Source organism: Dermacentor silvarum, chromosome 8, assembly GCF_013339745.2.
Source record: "Dermacentor silvarum isolate Dsil-2018 chromosome 8, BIME_Dsil_1.4, whole genome shotgun sequence".
Classification (NCBI taxonomy): Eukaryota; Metazoa; Arthropoda; class Arachnida; order Ixodida; family Ixodidae; genus Dermacentor; species Dermacentor silvarum.
In genome coordinates this window covers 146507509-146525582 of record NC_051161.1, presented here as the reverse complement: position 1 = coordinate 146525582, position 18074 = coordinate 146507509, and the positions used below count along the sequence as shown (strand labels likewise).

The 18074-nt window shown below is 47.8% G+C and overlaps 1 protein-coding gene across 2 annotated transcripts in view; it reads right to left on the bottom strand.

Annotated features, from left to right (window-relative positions):
* The window catches only part of LOC119461750 (activated CDC42 kinase 1), a 63162-nt gene that overhangs the window by 15230 nt on the left and 29858 nt on the right, over positions 1–18074 (bottom strand). For both annotated transcript variants that reach the window (XM_037723123.2, XM_049672115.1), the window contains exons 5-6: positions 8900–9408; positions 188–418 (exon numbers count right to left, since the gene is read on the bottom strand). In XM_037723123.2, coding sequence (XP_037579051.2) covers positions 188–418; positions 8900–9408 — 740 coding nt within the window. The remainder of the gene's footprint in view (positions 1–187; positions 419–8899; positions 9409–18074) is intronic.

Below are 18074 nucleotides of genomic sequence, written 5' to 3'. Positions count from 1 at the left end.
CTCATTTGCAAGACCAGGAGTGAAAGAAGGACTCAGCCAATACTGCCTCCTGTCTAACTAAGAACTAGACGTGAAACGACGTTGGCATGGGCTCTCGCGTCCTGCCTGCAGCCTAGTAGTTCAGACACCGTCGCGACACACCTCGCTAGACGCAGCTGACGGGGAGGGGTCAGCTACCAGGTCCCACCTGGGCAAGTGGTGCCGGAAGCGGGGGCGTCGGAGGTGGCGGAAGCTGCTGGAGGAGGTCCACGCCCGTAACCTGCACGTCGCTGGGGAACAGTCGGCTGCCGCCACTGAGCCGCTTGTCGTGTGATGGTGGAGGCCGCAGCAAGGGCACACCGCACACTGTGGCACTCTTGGTTGTCCCCATGGAGTGTAGCGGCAATCGGCCGTACAGCGATGCGTGCTTCGGGGAGGCCTGCGGGGTGAAAAATTCAAGGTTTCGGACCTCACACATCAAGGCTCACAACTAGTGAACCGTGCATAAAATATGTGTGCAGAAACCATCGACAATGACTGTCAACGTAAGTGAACAGCCAAACGCGTCAAGAAAGCTATTCACTTTATGAAAGGAATGATGCGCTTGATGACATATATTATTTACAGTTACAATATTTAGGTATCATTTGTTGCTTCATTGCATAATTCCATGGAGAAGAAAGCCATTAACCAGCACATTATTAGCGTTAGTATAGGTGGACAGCACATGCGCCTCAAAGAGGTAAGACAGATGGTGTTCAGCAATACGCGCACCGTTCAATGCAAGCACACACACCCTTTGCATCGGCGCTTTTGTTCCAACTTCCGACAACAAAAACAGGCGAAAGAACCAAAGGAAGCTACTGTATTCGCTTTAATAATGGGGACAGGTATAAACGGTTCCCCTGAACGAACTGCTAGCTTTATTTGCATTTTACCTTCGCGCAGTGGTAGTATTTCACGGCAAATTTTGTTTAACAGTTTGGTTGTAGTAGTTGTCCATGTCATCCAGTATATTCGCAATTACATGTTGGCTGCAGGAATTCAAGAACAAAATAGTAATTGTCACTGTGAAAGGAATAGTAGTGCCATCTGTCATTATCATGGCAAAATACAGCATGCATTGTGCTTCACTATAACAGTGAGAGATGGCACCACCACCCCACTGCTAAGAGTATCTACCGTTTTCGTCTTATTATTCTTTTGTGTTGCATCACTGTCACAGAGCGGCATAGTTTCTCGAGTCATCGACACGCCGATTAACGGCCGCCATAAACGTCGTGCTCTCACAGTGCGGCATCTAGTTTCGAGAAAGCAACACGCCGATTAATGGACCCAGGTGCGTGCGTGTGCGTCTGTGTGGTGCAGTGCGGGGGCTCGACCTTGGAGAGAGGGGAATCTACCGTTCCTTCGCCCCTGATTGAAAAGGGCGCGGCCAAGATTTTTGGGAGGAGTCATGAAATAATTAGGTGAATTCTGCATACCTGCAGTTACTCGACATGGGGAACTAGGGAAAGGAGAGGCTATTTAAGCGCAGGTTTTAGGCCCTGCTAATCAGTCTAGAAGCTGAACCTATGAGCTGCTGAGAAGCCGTCGGGGGGCTAGTGCCGTCTAGTATCGCCTGGGCTGCCTAGCCGCATCGGAACTCCAAGTAACTAGTTGACGTACGAGACGACAAACCAGCGTCTGCAACGAAGCTCACGGTAGTTCGCCTCAAGTTAGCCCAACCTGCTTGAGGGAAGTCGACAGATCTAGACTCCCGGGAAACCCAGCCCAGCAATCGCATCCACCTCAACAAGATCGGCTCGCCAGCATTCTTCGGGAAGGCTCTGCGCGCCGACTTCACGGTTTATGGACTTGCTGCTGCTGCCCGGCCACGCGTACGGCATTATTTGTTTCGTTTGAAGTTTCTTTTTGGTTGAACTTTGTTTAGTGAACTACTGTTAAGTGTATTCTTGGATAATTGATCCGCGCCCTGTTTCATTTTTATATCTATTGTTAATTGCTCATCCTATTTATTTGTCGTCATCATTGTGCTATATTAAGTTCAGGTGTGTTAGTTTGTCTAGTGCATTTTTTATTATTTTATTTTAATAATTTGTGTACATTTATCAGCCGATAAATATCTTGTTTTTTTGTTTACTCCCGACGACTCTTTCACTGTGTTAGCTTGAGTACGGAACGACCAACCGGCTTGTATACCCCGTCGATCGACTTCGCGCCGACAACGAAACGGGTGACAGCCGTGACAATCACCAAAAGTAACCATTTGCTTCTAACATACTCTAAATGAAACAAGGAAATACAAGAGCGGTGCCGAAGGTCATCGCCTCAATGAGCATTACGCATGCTGGAAGTGAGCCATGCAAGAACAGGAAGCCTTAGAATGTCATTTCAATGTCACACTTTGCAATTTGAATTTGCAGCGATACTGCAAATATAAAGCAAACCTACCACAAAATGTAGAATTAAAACAATAAATGTTGTGCTCATACCCCTTTCATTCCTTATTTAAAATCCTGATATTTAATAAAATAAATACATAACAATACAGTTTATAACGAAGTGCTCGGGACCTGCACTATGGTTTGTTATACAGGGCACTTCATTGTAAAGGTCGGACACCGTACCGCTCACAATAGAGCACGCTAAGCACATTCAACAAAAGAAAAACATTATATTCATAGTGACTTCAAAACAGACTTAGGGAAATTGGTTGCTAATTTTTCTGCGCTTTGACTGACAGAATGTACAACTTCGGCCACACTTATTGCACCGAGGTTCACAGTATGCTCCACAGTGAAATGCAGCAGCTAGTACGGAAAGTAAAGCTGCAGATTACCGAATGCCGCGATCACCTCCCTTGTCATCAAAATTCTTGGTTCTCTTAGAGAATTTTCATGACTGTCGCTTTCATTGACATTCGCGTCCTTTCTACTCCAGATGCCTTTGAAGACGTCGTCGGTTGTTAGTTACAATTACATCATCAAGTCGTCATCTACTGCTATGTATTTGTCAGCCGTCACACCCGTCGATGGGTTACAACAAGCAGCGTACGAGTTTAATGATTCCTAGAGCTTTGCAGCAAGACTCCTTCCGATATCGGCACGCGCATAAAGTGCATCGTGCTGTGAGCACTAGCACAGAGCGGACCTTGGTGATGCCTGCGGAGGGCAGTGCCGGCGCCGCTACATGGCATTCATTGTGAAGCAGCAAATCAGCCACTTAAGTTCCTTCGTTGTACAGGCAAATTTGTTGTACTGGTTTTCGTTGTCGAGGCATTCACACTACATATAAAAGATAGGAATTCGGCCTCAACATAATCAATCCTTCGTTACGCAGGTAATTTCACTCTAGAGGCATTTGCTGTAGAGGTGTTTGACTGTACAGTTAAACCTGGATTATAACGAAATTGACAAATTCCCGAAAAACTTCGTTAAGTTTATAAAGAGGATTTCGTTATATGCAGGTTCGGCACGAAAATTCGAAAAAGAAACGCTTACCATATAAACTCGATTCTAACGCGCCCTCAATTGTAACGCACACCCGTTTTCCGTTTTCGTCAAAGCACTCATCCATGGAACGTCACACCAGGTACCGGATGCGTGGACACGTGTCGTTTTGCACAAGCACGAGGCATCGGAAACGAAGAGCGAACGTCACGATGGCGTTGTAGTGTTAAAGTAGAACCCCGCTGTTACGTTCCCGGGGGCTGCGTTTTCCCGGCTGTTCGTTTTTGGCCGGTCCCGGCACAGCTCCCATAGAACCCAATGCATTGGTAACCCCGCTGTTGCGTCGCAACTGTAGGACCGTTCCCACATCATACGTTGCGAACTGCCACCCTGCGCCGGCCCGAGCGGCCATTTTGACTTTTCATGTCGCTTAGCTTGGTGGCTTGACGATGGCATTGGCCGCCCAAAGTGCCGGGGGCGACAACTATGACGTATTTTCGGATTCCGCCAGCAAAAGTATCACAGCCCAGCCCTTGAGATCCGTATTTGCTATACAAAGATGGTGTCTATGACGCGTTGTGGCCCTAAAATTGGTTTTGGCTCATAGATATCTCGTATAAAGTCCAAGGGCGATAACGCAGTCGCCAAGCCGTATGCTGTATGTGCGAGTGAAAACGTGTGAGGGGAGCCGACGACCGCGTCTAAATCTCGCGCGCGCAAGAAAAGCAGGAAGGAAGCGCTCTCCTTCTTCTGTTGCGCTCGAGGCACCGGCGAGGGAGCGAGGGGGGAGGGATAGCGCAGCGGCGTTGTACTGTACTCTGGCATCAACTGCGTACTGCGCGGCGGCGCGCGGTCGCGCGGGTCGTATCTTGAAAGCGATCAGCATTGGGGCAGAGTCTTGTAGCTTTGTGCATGCTGTGTGTTCTCGGCGCTCAGTTTGCGTTGAAGCGATAGACAACAGCACGAAGGTCACTTCGCTCACTTCTCCCGTGGCGCTTCCACCCGCCGCCAGCGTTTGACAGCGCATGTCCGTGTTCATCGAGTGTGATGTGTCACAGCGTGCACCCGCGTGTCGGCAACATCAACTGGAAAAGGAGAGAGTGCCAGCTTGGCGGGCTAGGCCAGCTGCAGCAAGCGGCAGGATCAGGTTTGAATGAAGGGATGGGGAAAGGTCACGCCCACGGCGGCAATATCGCCGGGTTGAGGGATGCAGGCCCGCCTCGCACACGCATGCACGCACACGTGCGCTTGCTTCGCATTCCGTCGCGGCGGAGAAGGTGCTTCCGGTTGCTGCTCGCGCAAAAATGACAAAATTTGGGGCGAAATCTCTAGGTTGTCGGAGGGGGAAATTCGTTATATCGAGGGAGTCTCCCGCTGCAACTTCATTACATAGAGGTCTCAAATACATGTGCTTCTATGGAGTAATGGCAGGGAATAGAAAAACTTCGTTATATCCAGGAATTCGTTATATGGAGGTTTGTTATAAGCAGGTTTAACTGTATTAGGCAGCTCGCAACACCTTTTTCGGACAAGGATGCATTTCCATTCGCTTTACTGGCAAGTTTCCCATTTGAGGCCTATGAACCTCTCTAAAACAATTCAGAAACAACAGTAACTTACTGTTCAGTCATTCAACTTGCCTAAAGTGAGAGAAAGTGATATCCTACATCGTCGTTCACTGCTTAAGATGTTTATGAATTTCTCAAGAATCTGGTATGATTTGGTTTCAGGAGTCAGCTGCCACTTCAATGAATACAACCATATTTCCTGATATAAAGCTTGGGAAGAAGTTGGGTGCCTTTGAAGAGAAACCTTTGAAGCGCTTTGCTGACTAAATGTCATAAAAAATGAGTGTTATGTCACTGGCACTCCCAAGTAAGGAAATGATGCTTTTTTAGAGGGAAATGCTATTGATGTATTGCGATGGCATGGTACAATAGAATCCTGCCACAACGAAAGTGATGGGGCTGATGAAGAAATCTTATTTGCTGCAGAACTATGTAGATATGAAATTTACAAATACTAACCATATAACATGGGCTTTCGCAACAAGGAAGTCATCATTTCAAGAGTCTAATTTTCTTAACATTTTCTAACATCAAGGCTTGTGAGAGTTGCTCTAGAGTTTTATTTATTTCTTTCTCTTTCGAGGGTGGCAGTGTCCAGGCTTGCTTCATGAAAACTTTGCTCAAGTGAAAATATGTCATGCACGGACTTTCTTATGGTGTTAATTTTGATGCATTTACATTCTACGGGTCACTGACAGGGAATACAGAAAACTTTGCCGTGTTGAAAACTTCATTAAAATGATAAATTTGTTAAGAATGAATTCAACTGTAATCCTACCAACATATCCAGGGAATCATGCTAACTATGCTTGTCCTGCGTGCATTCTTGCCAATAAGGCATCCGTTGAAACAAGCATTGCGTCTTGTCCACTTCGCTTTCAATTCCTTGCTTCATAAGTGGTAAGGGTATACTGTCGATCCAGATATATCAAACTTGGATATTGTTTATATCAAACAGTCGTAAGATCCCCAAGGAAATCCCATGCAAAAGTTTAGTGATGTATTATGCATATATCAAACAATGCCGGTTTGAACAATATATCAGATAAAACAATGAGCAGCCACAGCACTGTGAGTTTTCTGTATGTTCCATAGTAAAATAAACCACTTACTGCAACGTTCCCATGCCCCGTTATTGGTTATGAAACATGAAATCCTGGAAAAGAAAAAACAAATGCCGCCTATGTGCCACGTGCATTCGCCACATCACTAGCCTTGCATGCCTCTGTCCCATTTCCCTTCCACACCGCCGAAACACGAGTCTAGGTGACAGCGCCGCCGGCCGCCGTCGACGCTGCTGACTTGTGTATCAGAGGGGTGGGAGATGTGAGAGGGAGAGAGAATTAACTTTATTAAAGGTCCTGAAGAGGCCTGGGCACCCCTTACGGGGGCCGGCCCGGTGGCTCCGCCCATGTGGGGACTGGGAGTCAGAGCTCGACAGCCACCTGTTGGGCCTTCTGGACGGCCTGATGTTGAAGGGCCCTGTCGGGGCTCCTGTGGTGGTTAATCCAGTCGTGCTCGGTGGCAGGAGACCTGAAGCTAGCGTTTAGCGCGGGACACTGCCACAGCATGTGATTTAGGTCGCACTTTGGATTTTGGCATTTAGGGCATTCTGGCCTTATATCTGGTAGGTATTTGCTGCATATATAGGGGTTGGGGTAACTGTGCGTTTGCAGCAGTCTAAGCGTTAATTGTTGTGCTTTATTTAGTGTTGGGTGAGGTGAGGGGAATTTCTGTCTAGATAACTTATAGTGCGAGCAAATCTCGTGATAGGAGAGGAGTGGCTCCCGGTGCGTCTTGGTGTTCCCGGCCGGTGAGCCCGCCTGCGTCCCCGCGCGGCACATAAGATCTCGCACGAGGTTATGGGCCAGCTCATTACAGTTGGGGACCCCTGGCTGAACGTTGAGGCCTTCATACCCTGGGAACCAGTGGATGTGCTTGTCTACGTTTATTTGAGCGGATGCTAGAATGCTTAAGGCCGCCTGGCATAGTGTACTGCGGCGGTATGCCAGTGCAGCGGGTTTGGAGTCGGTAAATATTGTGTCACCCTGAGGGAGGGCTAGAGCAAGGGCAATGACCACTTGTTCGGCCTCGCAGGCTTTCTTTGTTTGTATGGTAAGAGCATTGAGGGCTGTCCCGTCAGAGGCGACCGCCGCAGCCGCAAAGTAGTGTTTGTCTACGTATTTAGCGGCATCTACGAAAGCCACGTCTGTCGCGTGTAGGGTGGCCGCTTTTAGTGAGGCTTGAGCGCGTGCCCTTCTTAAGAGTCTGATTATGCACGGGGTGCATATTCCTGGGGAAGGGTAGTACTGTGATTTTAGGGCGAAGGTGTTGCGGTAATGGTGTTGGCTCATTGACTTGAGTTGGGATAGGAACACTTATGTGTGAGAGGAGTTCCCGGCCCACAGCTGTCGAGGACAGGCGAATGAGCTGGGACATTCTTCGCGCTTCTGTGATTTCTTTGAATGTCGTATTATGTACCCCAAGGCCTAGCAGGCGCTACGTGCTTGCCGTCATGGGTAGACCAAGTATTCGTTTCGTGCATTTTCGGATGAGGTTGTCCACTTAAGTGTCATCGCCTTTGCTCCATGGGTGAGCGCAGGCAACGTATTGAACGTGGCACATTAAGAACGTGTGAAAGATGCGTAGTAAGCTCTCTTCTGCGAGTTCCACGTGTCTGTTAGCGACGCGTCGGGTGAGGTGAATGACTGCCTCAGCTTTTTTGGTGAGATGTGTGATTGTTAAGTCGTTTTTGCCATTCTCCTGCAGGGTAACGCCCAGAATTCGAGAGAGGTGCAAGAAACACAGTAGCCCTGCAGCATTACGTTTCACCCTAATAATGCACATGGAACACACTCGGAACTGTGGCACATGATCTCACTGTCGGTGATTATCATTACAGAGCACGGACATACAGCTGGGCAGAAACACGCAAATCTGTATAAGTATTAACAAATCCAAGGTCTGCACGAGCTGTGCACGCACCAGGTGGAGATTACTTCACAGCAGGCCTGTAGCCAGGGGGAGGGGCCCTAGGGGCCCACCCCCAAAATTTTTATCGTTTTGTGCTTTACCGAAAATAATTACTGAAAAATAGGTGCTTTCCCCATATAGTCAAAGCCTTCAGCAAGTGCCCCCCCCCCCCCCCCCGCCAAAAAATTCCAGGCTACTGGCCTGCTTCACATAAACGCACGACCTTACTCCTATTGTGTGGAGGCTTTGTCATTAGCATAAACACATTCGTGGATGTACTTGCAAATTCCTCTTGTTGAATTTATATTTCAACATACCGAATGATTTTTGGTGGTCCCATGAGATACGTTATACAGTGAAACATCTATATAATGAAGTCAGTAAATCGATGCTATCATGAAAAGCACAAGCAGCGAATGCTTTTCGTCTGCCTCTCGCTTCAACACATCTCCGAAACTCGAGATTGCACAACCTTCAGCACAAAATGCGTAGAAAGACAGCGCACTATGCCATGCAATCTTATCTCGCCCAGTCTTTGCACATGCGGCAGATTACCTCTAAAACACAGCCACAGCCACGCTAGAAAAGGAGATACGCCAATTCAGGTTCTAACACATGGTGTTCTATAGACCAGAAGTTATAAATAGTTAAATACTTTGTTATCTAGAGAATTTCGTTATATTGGAGTTTGTTATATCGAGGTTTAATTGCATTAAGATTTCACTGAAAAATGTTCCTTTGAACAGCGCACTGCACTCTATGAACTAACTGAATGCTGAAATGACAATAAAATAGGTACAGCTTTTACCTGTGCTAAATTTGCTGCTATGCTCTCCTCTTCCTCTATTATGATTGTTTCACGCTAGCTACAACGTACCAGGCCAGGTAGATGGGCCAAACTTCCCTCATTAGCGGTGCCGTTCTTACCTGAGCTTTCCGCGCAGCCTCCATCTTGGCATCGAGCCAGTCAAAGGCATCCAGCTGCGAAGGCACTGGCAGTGGAGACATCCCCTGCGGTGCAGCAGCGGGCTTGTTACTGCCGATGGTGGCGTGATTGTTAGGCGTGGATAGTAGGTCGTCGACGCTCAGCGAGGGGCAACTGCTGACACGCGACAGCGGCGCGGCACCGTCAGCTGTCACACACGAGTAGTACCGATCGGAGCTGTCCAGATTGGAGTACGTGGGCCTAGCGTCAAGCGTTCCGACGTTGTAGTAGGGACGCTCGGCATTGGCCGATGAGACATTGTAGTAGGTCGCAATGGACTCCCCGACGCTGGGGAATGTCAGCCCACCGGCCGGTGTTGACTTGCGGACGGGTTCTGGTGCAACCTGGAGGGTCGTGTCGATTTCGCTGCAAAGGTCAATGAGGACTCCTTCTTTGATGGGGCTCGGTTTGGATTCGGGTTCTGGAGTGGCGTCGGATGACCCGTTAGCACCTGCAACACACAATGCAAATAGTGCATGTGGCTGTTCCAAGTCTTCTTTACTGGGTTATACAGTTAACCTGCTTATAACGAACCTCCATATAATGAATTCCTGGATATAACAATGTTTTTATATTCCCCGCCGTTACTCCATAGAAGCACATGTATTTGAGACCTCTACGTAACGAAGTGGCAGCGGGAGACCCCCTCAAAATAACGAACTTGCCCCGCCGACAACCTAGAGATTTCGCCCCAAATTTTGTCATTTTTGCGCGAGAAGCAACCGGAAGCACCTTCTCCGCCGCGACGGAATGCGAAGCCGCGGCGTCGTGCTTGACGTGCGCGAATTCACCTCGACTGCGAGGTGAGAGCGAGCGCACGTGTGCACGCGTGCGTGCGAGCGTGCGCGAGGCGGGCCTGCATCCCTCGACCCGGCAATCGTGCCGCCGTGGGCGTGACCTTTACCCCTCCCGATAAAACGGGTATAAAAATTGCCTGCGCATTAGAATTGAGTACGACCCTAAATTTGCGCTACCATATCGCCATCGAAATTTCAATATGGCCGCCTCCTACGCACTTCGAGCCTAGCTCCTGTAGCTTCGACCATGTGCGGTAGTACATGTACTTAGGCATTAGTCTACTAATTTAGTTAAAGAGCGAATGTTTACAAGTTTATACGGCCGATACAACTACTATCCTCACTTCGTATAGCTGTCTGCTAATTTGCTGTCGCAATCGATGCTTCACCTTTCGGGCAAAACTGGGACTTTTTTGTTCATCGCAACTTTAGTGTATTGGGAGTAAATCTTGAGCAATAGTTGTATTTCTGTAGGAAAGCATGACGTGCGCAGTACTGTAAAGGATTTTTTTTCTCTCTCTTGGTCACGGAAAAAGGGTGTGCGTTACAATCGAGGGCGCATTAGAATTGAGTAAATACGGTAAGCATTTCTTTTTCGAATTTTCGTGCCGAACCTGCATATAACGAAATCCTCCTTATACAGCTAAACCTGCTTATAACGAACCTCCATATAACGAATTCCTGGATATAACGAAGATTTTCTATTCCCCGCCGTTACTCCATAGAAGCACATGTATTTGAGACCTCTAAGTAACGAAGTGGCAGCGGGAGACCCCCTCGATATAACGAATTTTCCCCTCCGACAACGTAGAGATTTCGCCCCAAATTTTGTCATTTTTGCGCGAGCAGCAACCGGAAGCACCTTCTCCGCCGCGATGGAATGCGAAGCGAGCGCACGTGTGCGTGCGTGCGTGTGGGAGGCGGCCCTGCATTCCTCGATCCGGCGATCTTGCAGCCGCAGAAGCGAGCGAAGTGACCTTAGTGCTGTTGTCTATCGCTTCAATGCAAACTGAGCGCCGAGAACATACAGCAAATCTTGTGAGCTATTGTGTAAGATACCTGACAGTGCCCTTGCGACATTGCTGTTGGCATTGACACTGTTGATGCTTTCGCCATTGTTTTTCACCAACCACCTCATTCACGGCGCTTCCTCTATCATGAGTACGTGCCATGTTTGAGGCTTGTCATCGTCATTGTCATGTACGCCTTCTTTAGGAGTTGTCTCCAGACCAACACCTATCCTCACCTCACGCTCTTTGTCCTTTCTCTAAAGAGTGAACTACCCTCAACGATACCACATGGGCCTACCAAAAATCCCTAACAACCTCCCCAACCGAAACGCAATGCATGAGCAGTGGGAGATGGTGCTGAACAGCTCAGCATTGGAGGATCAGTGAAAGCTGAGCGCCAGAGCCAAAAGTGCTACCACCGCCGCTGGCGCTCGACTGAGGGCTCCACCCACCATGGGGATATACCCCTCTCCGTGCCCCATCAAAATACCGTATTTACTCGATTGTAACGCGACCAAAATTGTAACACGAGGGGTGACTTTTCATTGCATCCACCAAGAAAAAATAAAACTGCGAAAGCAACGCGAGGGGTGACTTTTTTTTTTTTTTTCGCTACCAGCAAAAAAAAAGAAGAAGAAGAAAACCGCTAAAGTAACGCGAGACCAGCGGATGCATGAAAAATGTCACAGTTTCGCCCTAAGGGCGAAGCAATGAATGCGATAGCAACACAGCAATGTCATACGAAGTAAGGTGAGCGGCTTTGGTAGCAATATGAATTGTAGTAAACATGAGCTGATTAAGTAAGCAGGTGTGCTGCGCCGCAAGTAGACCGACATGAAAAGAGACTCGATGACCACGAGAAGGCGCCTGTGAAACGGTGGTGTTCATGAGAAGCGCTTCCCGTGGGCAGCGCGTGCGAAGGGACACACCTGTAGCGCTGCACTGCCGATCCGGCCAGCATTGCATGTGTAGCGTGCGTTGGAAAATGTGGCCCGACTATTACTAACTGAATGAACAAGCGTGGTGTGAGCGCGCACAAACAAACATGAATAGATCACACTGAATGACTGCAGACAACGACCGTCAAAACGCTGGCAGCAAGCAGCGGGCGAAGGTACGTGCGGTCTATCGCTTCAACGGAAACTGAGCGGCGAATGCACGGCGCATAAAGGTCAGAGCCGTGTGGAGATAAGCGACGGTGCGAGCGAGCGACGAGCTCGGTTGCTGGCAGAGGAGAAGTGCGCCCCCCCAGCTCCCTTCGGCGCTGGCTTCCCGCTTCCTTGCTTGCGCGTGGGAGATTGAGTGCGTTCGCTCTCCGTGATAGCACGCGTCCCCGCACGCTTCCGCTCGGGCATACGGCGCGCGGCGAAGATTTTATCTATAGGGAACCTGACGGCGACGGCGACGACGACGGCGACGCCGACGGCAGAAATCCGGTTGAAGTGTCCATATAATTGCTATCGCAATAAAAGTCGCAGTTTTGGCCGAAAGGCGAAGCATCAATTGCGATAGCAAATTAGTACAGAGCTATATGGAGTAAGGACAGTAGCTTTATCAGATGTATAAACTTGGACACATTCGCTTACTAACTGAATTAACAAGCATGATATCAGCGCGCTCACGCAAACATGAATAGATCACACTCGATGACCGCAGACAAGCACTGTCAAAACGCTGGCATGAGGAAGCACGGCAGGAGCAGTGACCAAAGGTTCGTGTGGTGTATCGCTTCAACGGAAACTGAGCGGCAAAAGCACAGTGCGTACAAAGGTCACAGCCGTATGGAGATCGCTTTCAAGATAGGTGCGCGCGACCGCCCGTCGCCGCGCAAAGTACAAGTACGCAGTTAATTGCTCGCAGAGCAAAAGCCGCACTCCCTCCTTCCGGCACTGCCTTCCCGCTTTCCTCCTTTCGCGTGGGTGATTGAGTCGCCAGTTCCCCTTGCACCCAGTCGCAAGATACGCATTTGGTGCCGCAGCTAAACGTTGCCTCCGCTCCCTCCCTCCCTCCCATCCCCCCACGACCTTTCACATGACGGAAGACTTCGCGTTTGCTCTCCGCCGTGCGTTTGCTCTCCGTGAAAGCGCGCGAGGGCGGCACGCGTTTTCACTCGCACGTTTCACTCGTTGATTATAAATGGGCGCATCATTGCACTTTTTAGACAAGTTGAATTTCGGTATTCAATTGTAACGCGAGGATAGACTTGAGGCAGCAAAAATATGGAGAAAAACTCGCGTTACAATCGAGTAAATATGGTAAAGTTTTTCTCTCTCTCTTGTGCCGCCGACGCTGTTTTCACAAGTATGACAACGAAGAATTGCATGCATACACACCGCCATCTTGTCAATAACATTTTCTGCGCAGTGCACATACAGTAGTAATGTTCACTACAGTATTGCTGGTTCAGGCCTCCGAAATGCATGCGCTACTGCTCTCCGAGTCTGTGAAGAGCAAAAAGCCTCGAACTACACGCCCACCACTGCTGTTGCACGATGGCTCAGCGGTTAGTGCACTGGACTCCCAAATGCACACTGCTTCACTGGCATGGGTTCAAATTTCAGTGGAGCCGCTATGGGAATGGCAAAGCTGGGAATGACGAGGTGGCCTGATGACAGAAATCGTTGTTGTGTGTCGTCAATGACAACGGTGGTCATCAACATAGCAGAATGGACGGATTTCAATGGATTTCAAACATTCAACTACCGTCACAGTAAAACAGCAAGAAGACGGGACACAGGGCAAGAAACAGACACGGCGATACGCTTTCTGTGTATTGCCTTCTGCACCCCATCTTAACATTTTTTAAAATGAGCTGTGTACCAACCAGACCAAGTGCCCACAAGCCACCTGTACAGTGTACACATCTCTGTACGCTAAGTGATTTTGACAGTTCTGTCCAGTGGTGGCAAGGTTAAAACCACGGACATCGATCCTTGGGAAAATACTCAGCGTGGCTCTACATCACTTCAACGTGCTGAGGACTGCTACACGTGACCACTCTGCTGAAAGCCCTACCACATTTGAGGAGCTGTCCAAACTGTCACTTTCCATCAGTAATGATAATGTAATCATTAATTTCCTTCCTCATAATACCTGCAGCCAATAATTAACTTGTGCTTGTGCTCAGACTTGGTCATTCAATCATTTTCACGGAAAAATGCAAAATGTCTGACTGCACATTAAGTCAATATTCAAGCAGTACTGTGTAATTATGAGGATTCGCTACTTAGGGTGCTATAACGTAAAATGATTCCAAAATATTTTGATTCCAATTTCTGCAATCAGCCTCCACGATTGGTCAAAACATTTTCGGGCCGCTCCCAACTTCGCCTGTCTGTCACGCGACGTCACGAAAACCGCAATAGCTCCCCATCTGATATAACGTGTACACACTGATTATGCATGATTAAACCGCACAAAAGAAAAATAATCATTCCTGATTCGATGTCTTTTCACCAGTAGCTCTCTGCTATTGGTCCAATATTTTCTGGCTACGCCCACTTTGCCTGTATGTCACGCGACGTCACAAAACCGCGAAAACTCACCACGTCAAAGTGACGTGTACGCGAAAAAAAATGCATTAATATGCCGAACAAAACTGAAAATTTTTCTGAATAGCCACAGACTGCGCCGTTCCGAAAGGAATAGAAGATTGCTCCCCGCCGATCGCTCATGCCCTTTCTACTTGCACCGAGTGGTGAGCATGTATTTATTTGCGCATGATAAACCTTTTTGCGTGGCAGTAAAACGTTATCGAGCCCTTTCGGCATGCATACGACATCGCTCTGCCAACTCTTCCTTGCTGAGGGTCCGTTTTAGCGGCATTCTTATCCTTCCGTTGCACGCCGCCGCGATTTTCGACCGGGCCACCGAAAGCTAAGTAAGGCAAAGCGGACCAGTCGGAGAAGCCGGCACCACCCTCTTCATGCGGTTATCTATTGTCACTGTGCTGGCTCGGCCCCATCGAAACCCTGTCCACTAGAGCGTGCTCTTCGCCTCTTGTCAGCCAATTAGATAAGAAAAACCGCTGAGTGTAGACAATGTTATTGGTTTGGAAAGCGAACAAAGCTGACATCCTATAAACGAGGAGAGTGTTTGATTGGGTTGTTCAGACAACGCTGCGGGTCACCGCCCGATGCTTGCGTCGGTGGTTACGTAAATTTGACGTCAGGAGTTTGGAATCAAAACGGTTTGGAATCATTTTACGTTATAGCGCCCTTGGTGTACAAATCATCACCCTACCACCTTGATTATCTTTCAGTGCTCTTGAATAAAATTCTGCAACTTTGACACATTTATTGACGGTCCTTCATAATTAGCGGCTGAGGGGAAAAAAATTAAGCCAGAAATTAGCGCCGCTACTTCACAATGTATGCTATCGCATACAGTCCAACCCACTCAGAATGATACCGGTATTAACAATATATCAGATAGTCAAACCTCGATATAACGAAGTTGTACTTGCAGCGAAAAACTTCGTTATATCGATTATTTCATTATGTCGAGGTTTTGTTAATTCAATGGAACTAAGGTGGGGAAATAAAAATAGTTCGTTACATTGCGAATTTCGTTAAATCGAGGTTCATTAAATCAAGGTCTGACTGTATAATAATGAACAGTGGATGCAGCATCAACTTTTGTATGTGTTCTATGGTAAAATAAACTGCTTACTACAATGCTCCCATGCTGCGTCATCAGTGATAACAATTACACCTGGATACTGGATGTGTGCGCCAAAAGGAACGAGAACGCAAAATCCCCCCCCCCCCAAAAATTAATTGTGGAAATTAATTGAGGACTGAAGCAAGGATGGCCCTTTGTCGCCATTATTGTTCATGATTTATGTCAAGGGCATAGAAGGATGGCTGGAAAGTAGTGAATTTGGTTTTCACATTTGTAGTGGGAAAAAGCTGCAACAGAAAGTCGCTGGGCTGTTGTAGGAGGACGATATTGTGTTACTATGCAAGGGATTTGCAGAGACTCGCGAATGCAAGTGGCAATACAGCGACGAATCTAGGCCATAATATAGCACAGAGAAATCGGGAATTATGATGCTTAATGAAGAGACGATTATATATGTGACATCCATTCAACAAGAATGCATACCCATAGTCGAGCAATTTAAGTACCTGGGAGTATACACAAACAAAGGAAAGTCTCAAGCGCCCATTAAGATATCTAAAAATGATAGGGAAGAGAAATGCAGCAATAGTGAAACACAGAGAACTTTTAGGCTGTAATAAATACGACATGCTGCAAGGAATTTGTAAATGCGTAATGGTGCCAATGGTAACATTGGCAAATGCAATTCTGTGCTTTAAATCAAAAATCTTGTTGGAGTTGGAGATTAACCAGCGGTCGGTGGGCCGACTGGCTTTGGGGGCCCACGGTAAAACCACAAATGAGGCATTGCAGGGTGACAGGTTGGGCCTCTTTTGAAGTCAGAGAAGCACGAAGCAAAATTAGTTTTGAAGAAAGGCTCAGGAACATGGATGAAAATAAATGGGCGGCCAAAGTGCACAAGTATATCTACATGAAAAGCGTGTACACAGAATGGAGGAAGAGGCCAAGGAAGTTGGCAACCAAGTACAGGATATTCGAAACTGTAAATAGACAACCAGGAGTTATCAGAAAGAAAGTGAGAGAAATAGAGACCGTGAATTGGAAGCAACGAATGGAAACAAAAAGGACAATGGAGATTTACAAGAATGAGAAGAAAGAAATTAGAAGGGAAAATCTGTACGATAACACAAAGGGCAGTGCCTTGTTATTTGAGGCTCAAGCCGGTTGCCTAAGGACCAAAACATACCGGAGCAAATATTCGTAACTAGATGAGGCATGTGTGTGGTGCAAAAAAAGCCTGGAGACAACTCGGCATATCGTAATGAAATGCCAAGACATTCACCAAGCAACACCCATAGGCAACCTTCTAGAAGCATTGGGATTCAAAGAATATAGAAGGATTAACTGGTCAGCAGTCGAGATAAGTAAGAGGCGATTAGAGTATTGGCGGAAGAAATGCAGAGAAAATATTGATCGAACCGGAGTCATTGAAAGCGTAGGTAGGTAATGGTATAGTATAGTGATAGAAATTTTAAATATGAAAGTTTAGATCGAGATCAGATAGACAAAAGGCTAGATGGTGATAGATGTAGTAAAACATCAAGCAGGCTAGGTGACAATTTGCTGCAAGCCGATTTCGAAGTGGATACCAATAAATATTATCATCAGCATCGCTGGCCTCGCGCGTACCTCTCCCTTCCACCCTCTCGCCAAAGAAGCCAAGGGGGGGGGGGGGGGGGGCGGAGTCACAGCGAGCTATGTCTACCGAGATACAATCTCAGCTTATTCGCGCGGGCGTACGCCGAGGCGCGGGAGCCTCAGATGGCGCGTCTTCCGTCAACTGCGTTATCGGTGCCGATGGCACAGGGCGATTGTCGGTTTCGCTGCCGGAGTCACATGGTGACTCTGGCATAGCGCGGCACCGATACGATAGCGCTGTACGTAATCCACGTGCAAGGTAGCGCGGCACGTTCAGTCAGGCGCTCCTCTGCTTCTCCCACTAATCACCATATTTTTCTTGCCGTAGGAGGCTTGCGCTTCCGTATTCCGAAGGCGTGCTTCGTCCAAAATTTCTTCTCCAACGAGCGACGATCCATCACTAACCTGGGAGCTCTCAGTAATCCGAATTCTGCGTGTCAAGTGAAGACGCCGGCGTGGTTTACGAAGCAGACAACTGCGGTTGCCATCTTGCCCCTGTCACAGCAGCAACCAATGGAGAGACGCCTTTCAGCAAGGCAGCCAATCGGAAGCCCGCTTTCATCCGAGGGCCCATGTGACTACTTATCGCAGACCCGTGCTTCTTTTGTGTTTGTGCGTTTGTTACAAGATGGCGACTAAAGACGAATTGAGAAGCGGAACGGCGAAAATTTGAGCTTTCCAATGATACCAAGATGGCGGTGCTCGGTGGCGGGAAATACGAGATATGTCTCCGTGAACTGCAGTGATTTTGCGTCATTTAAAGCTGTTTTCTGACCCTGCGCACTGACGAATTAATCTTTTTCGGGCACTTTTAGTGAGTTTTCAGCCAAACCATTTTGATACAGCGTAGATTAGGCATTGCAGATACTGAAACGCGTGGTTTTCAAAAATCGATTTTTCTTGCGATTTTCGCTATCTGATCCTCGCGTCCCCCCTTAATTTGGCTAGCTTTAATTGCATTTCGATGATACGAATTTCGGCTAATACGAATATTTTTCGTGACCCCGTGAGATTCGTATCATTGAGATTCCACTGTATTGTTAAAATCA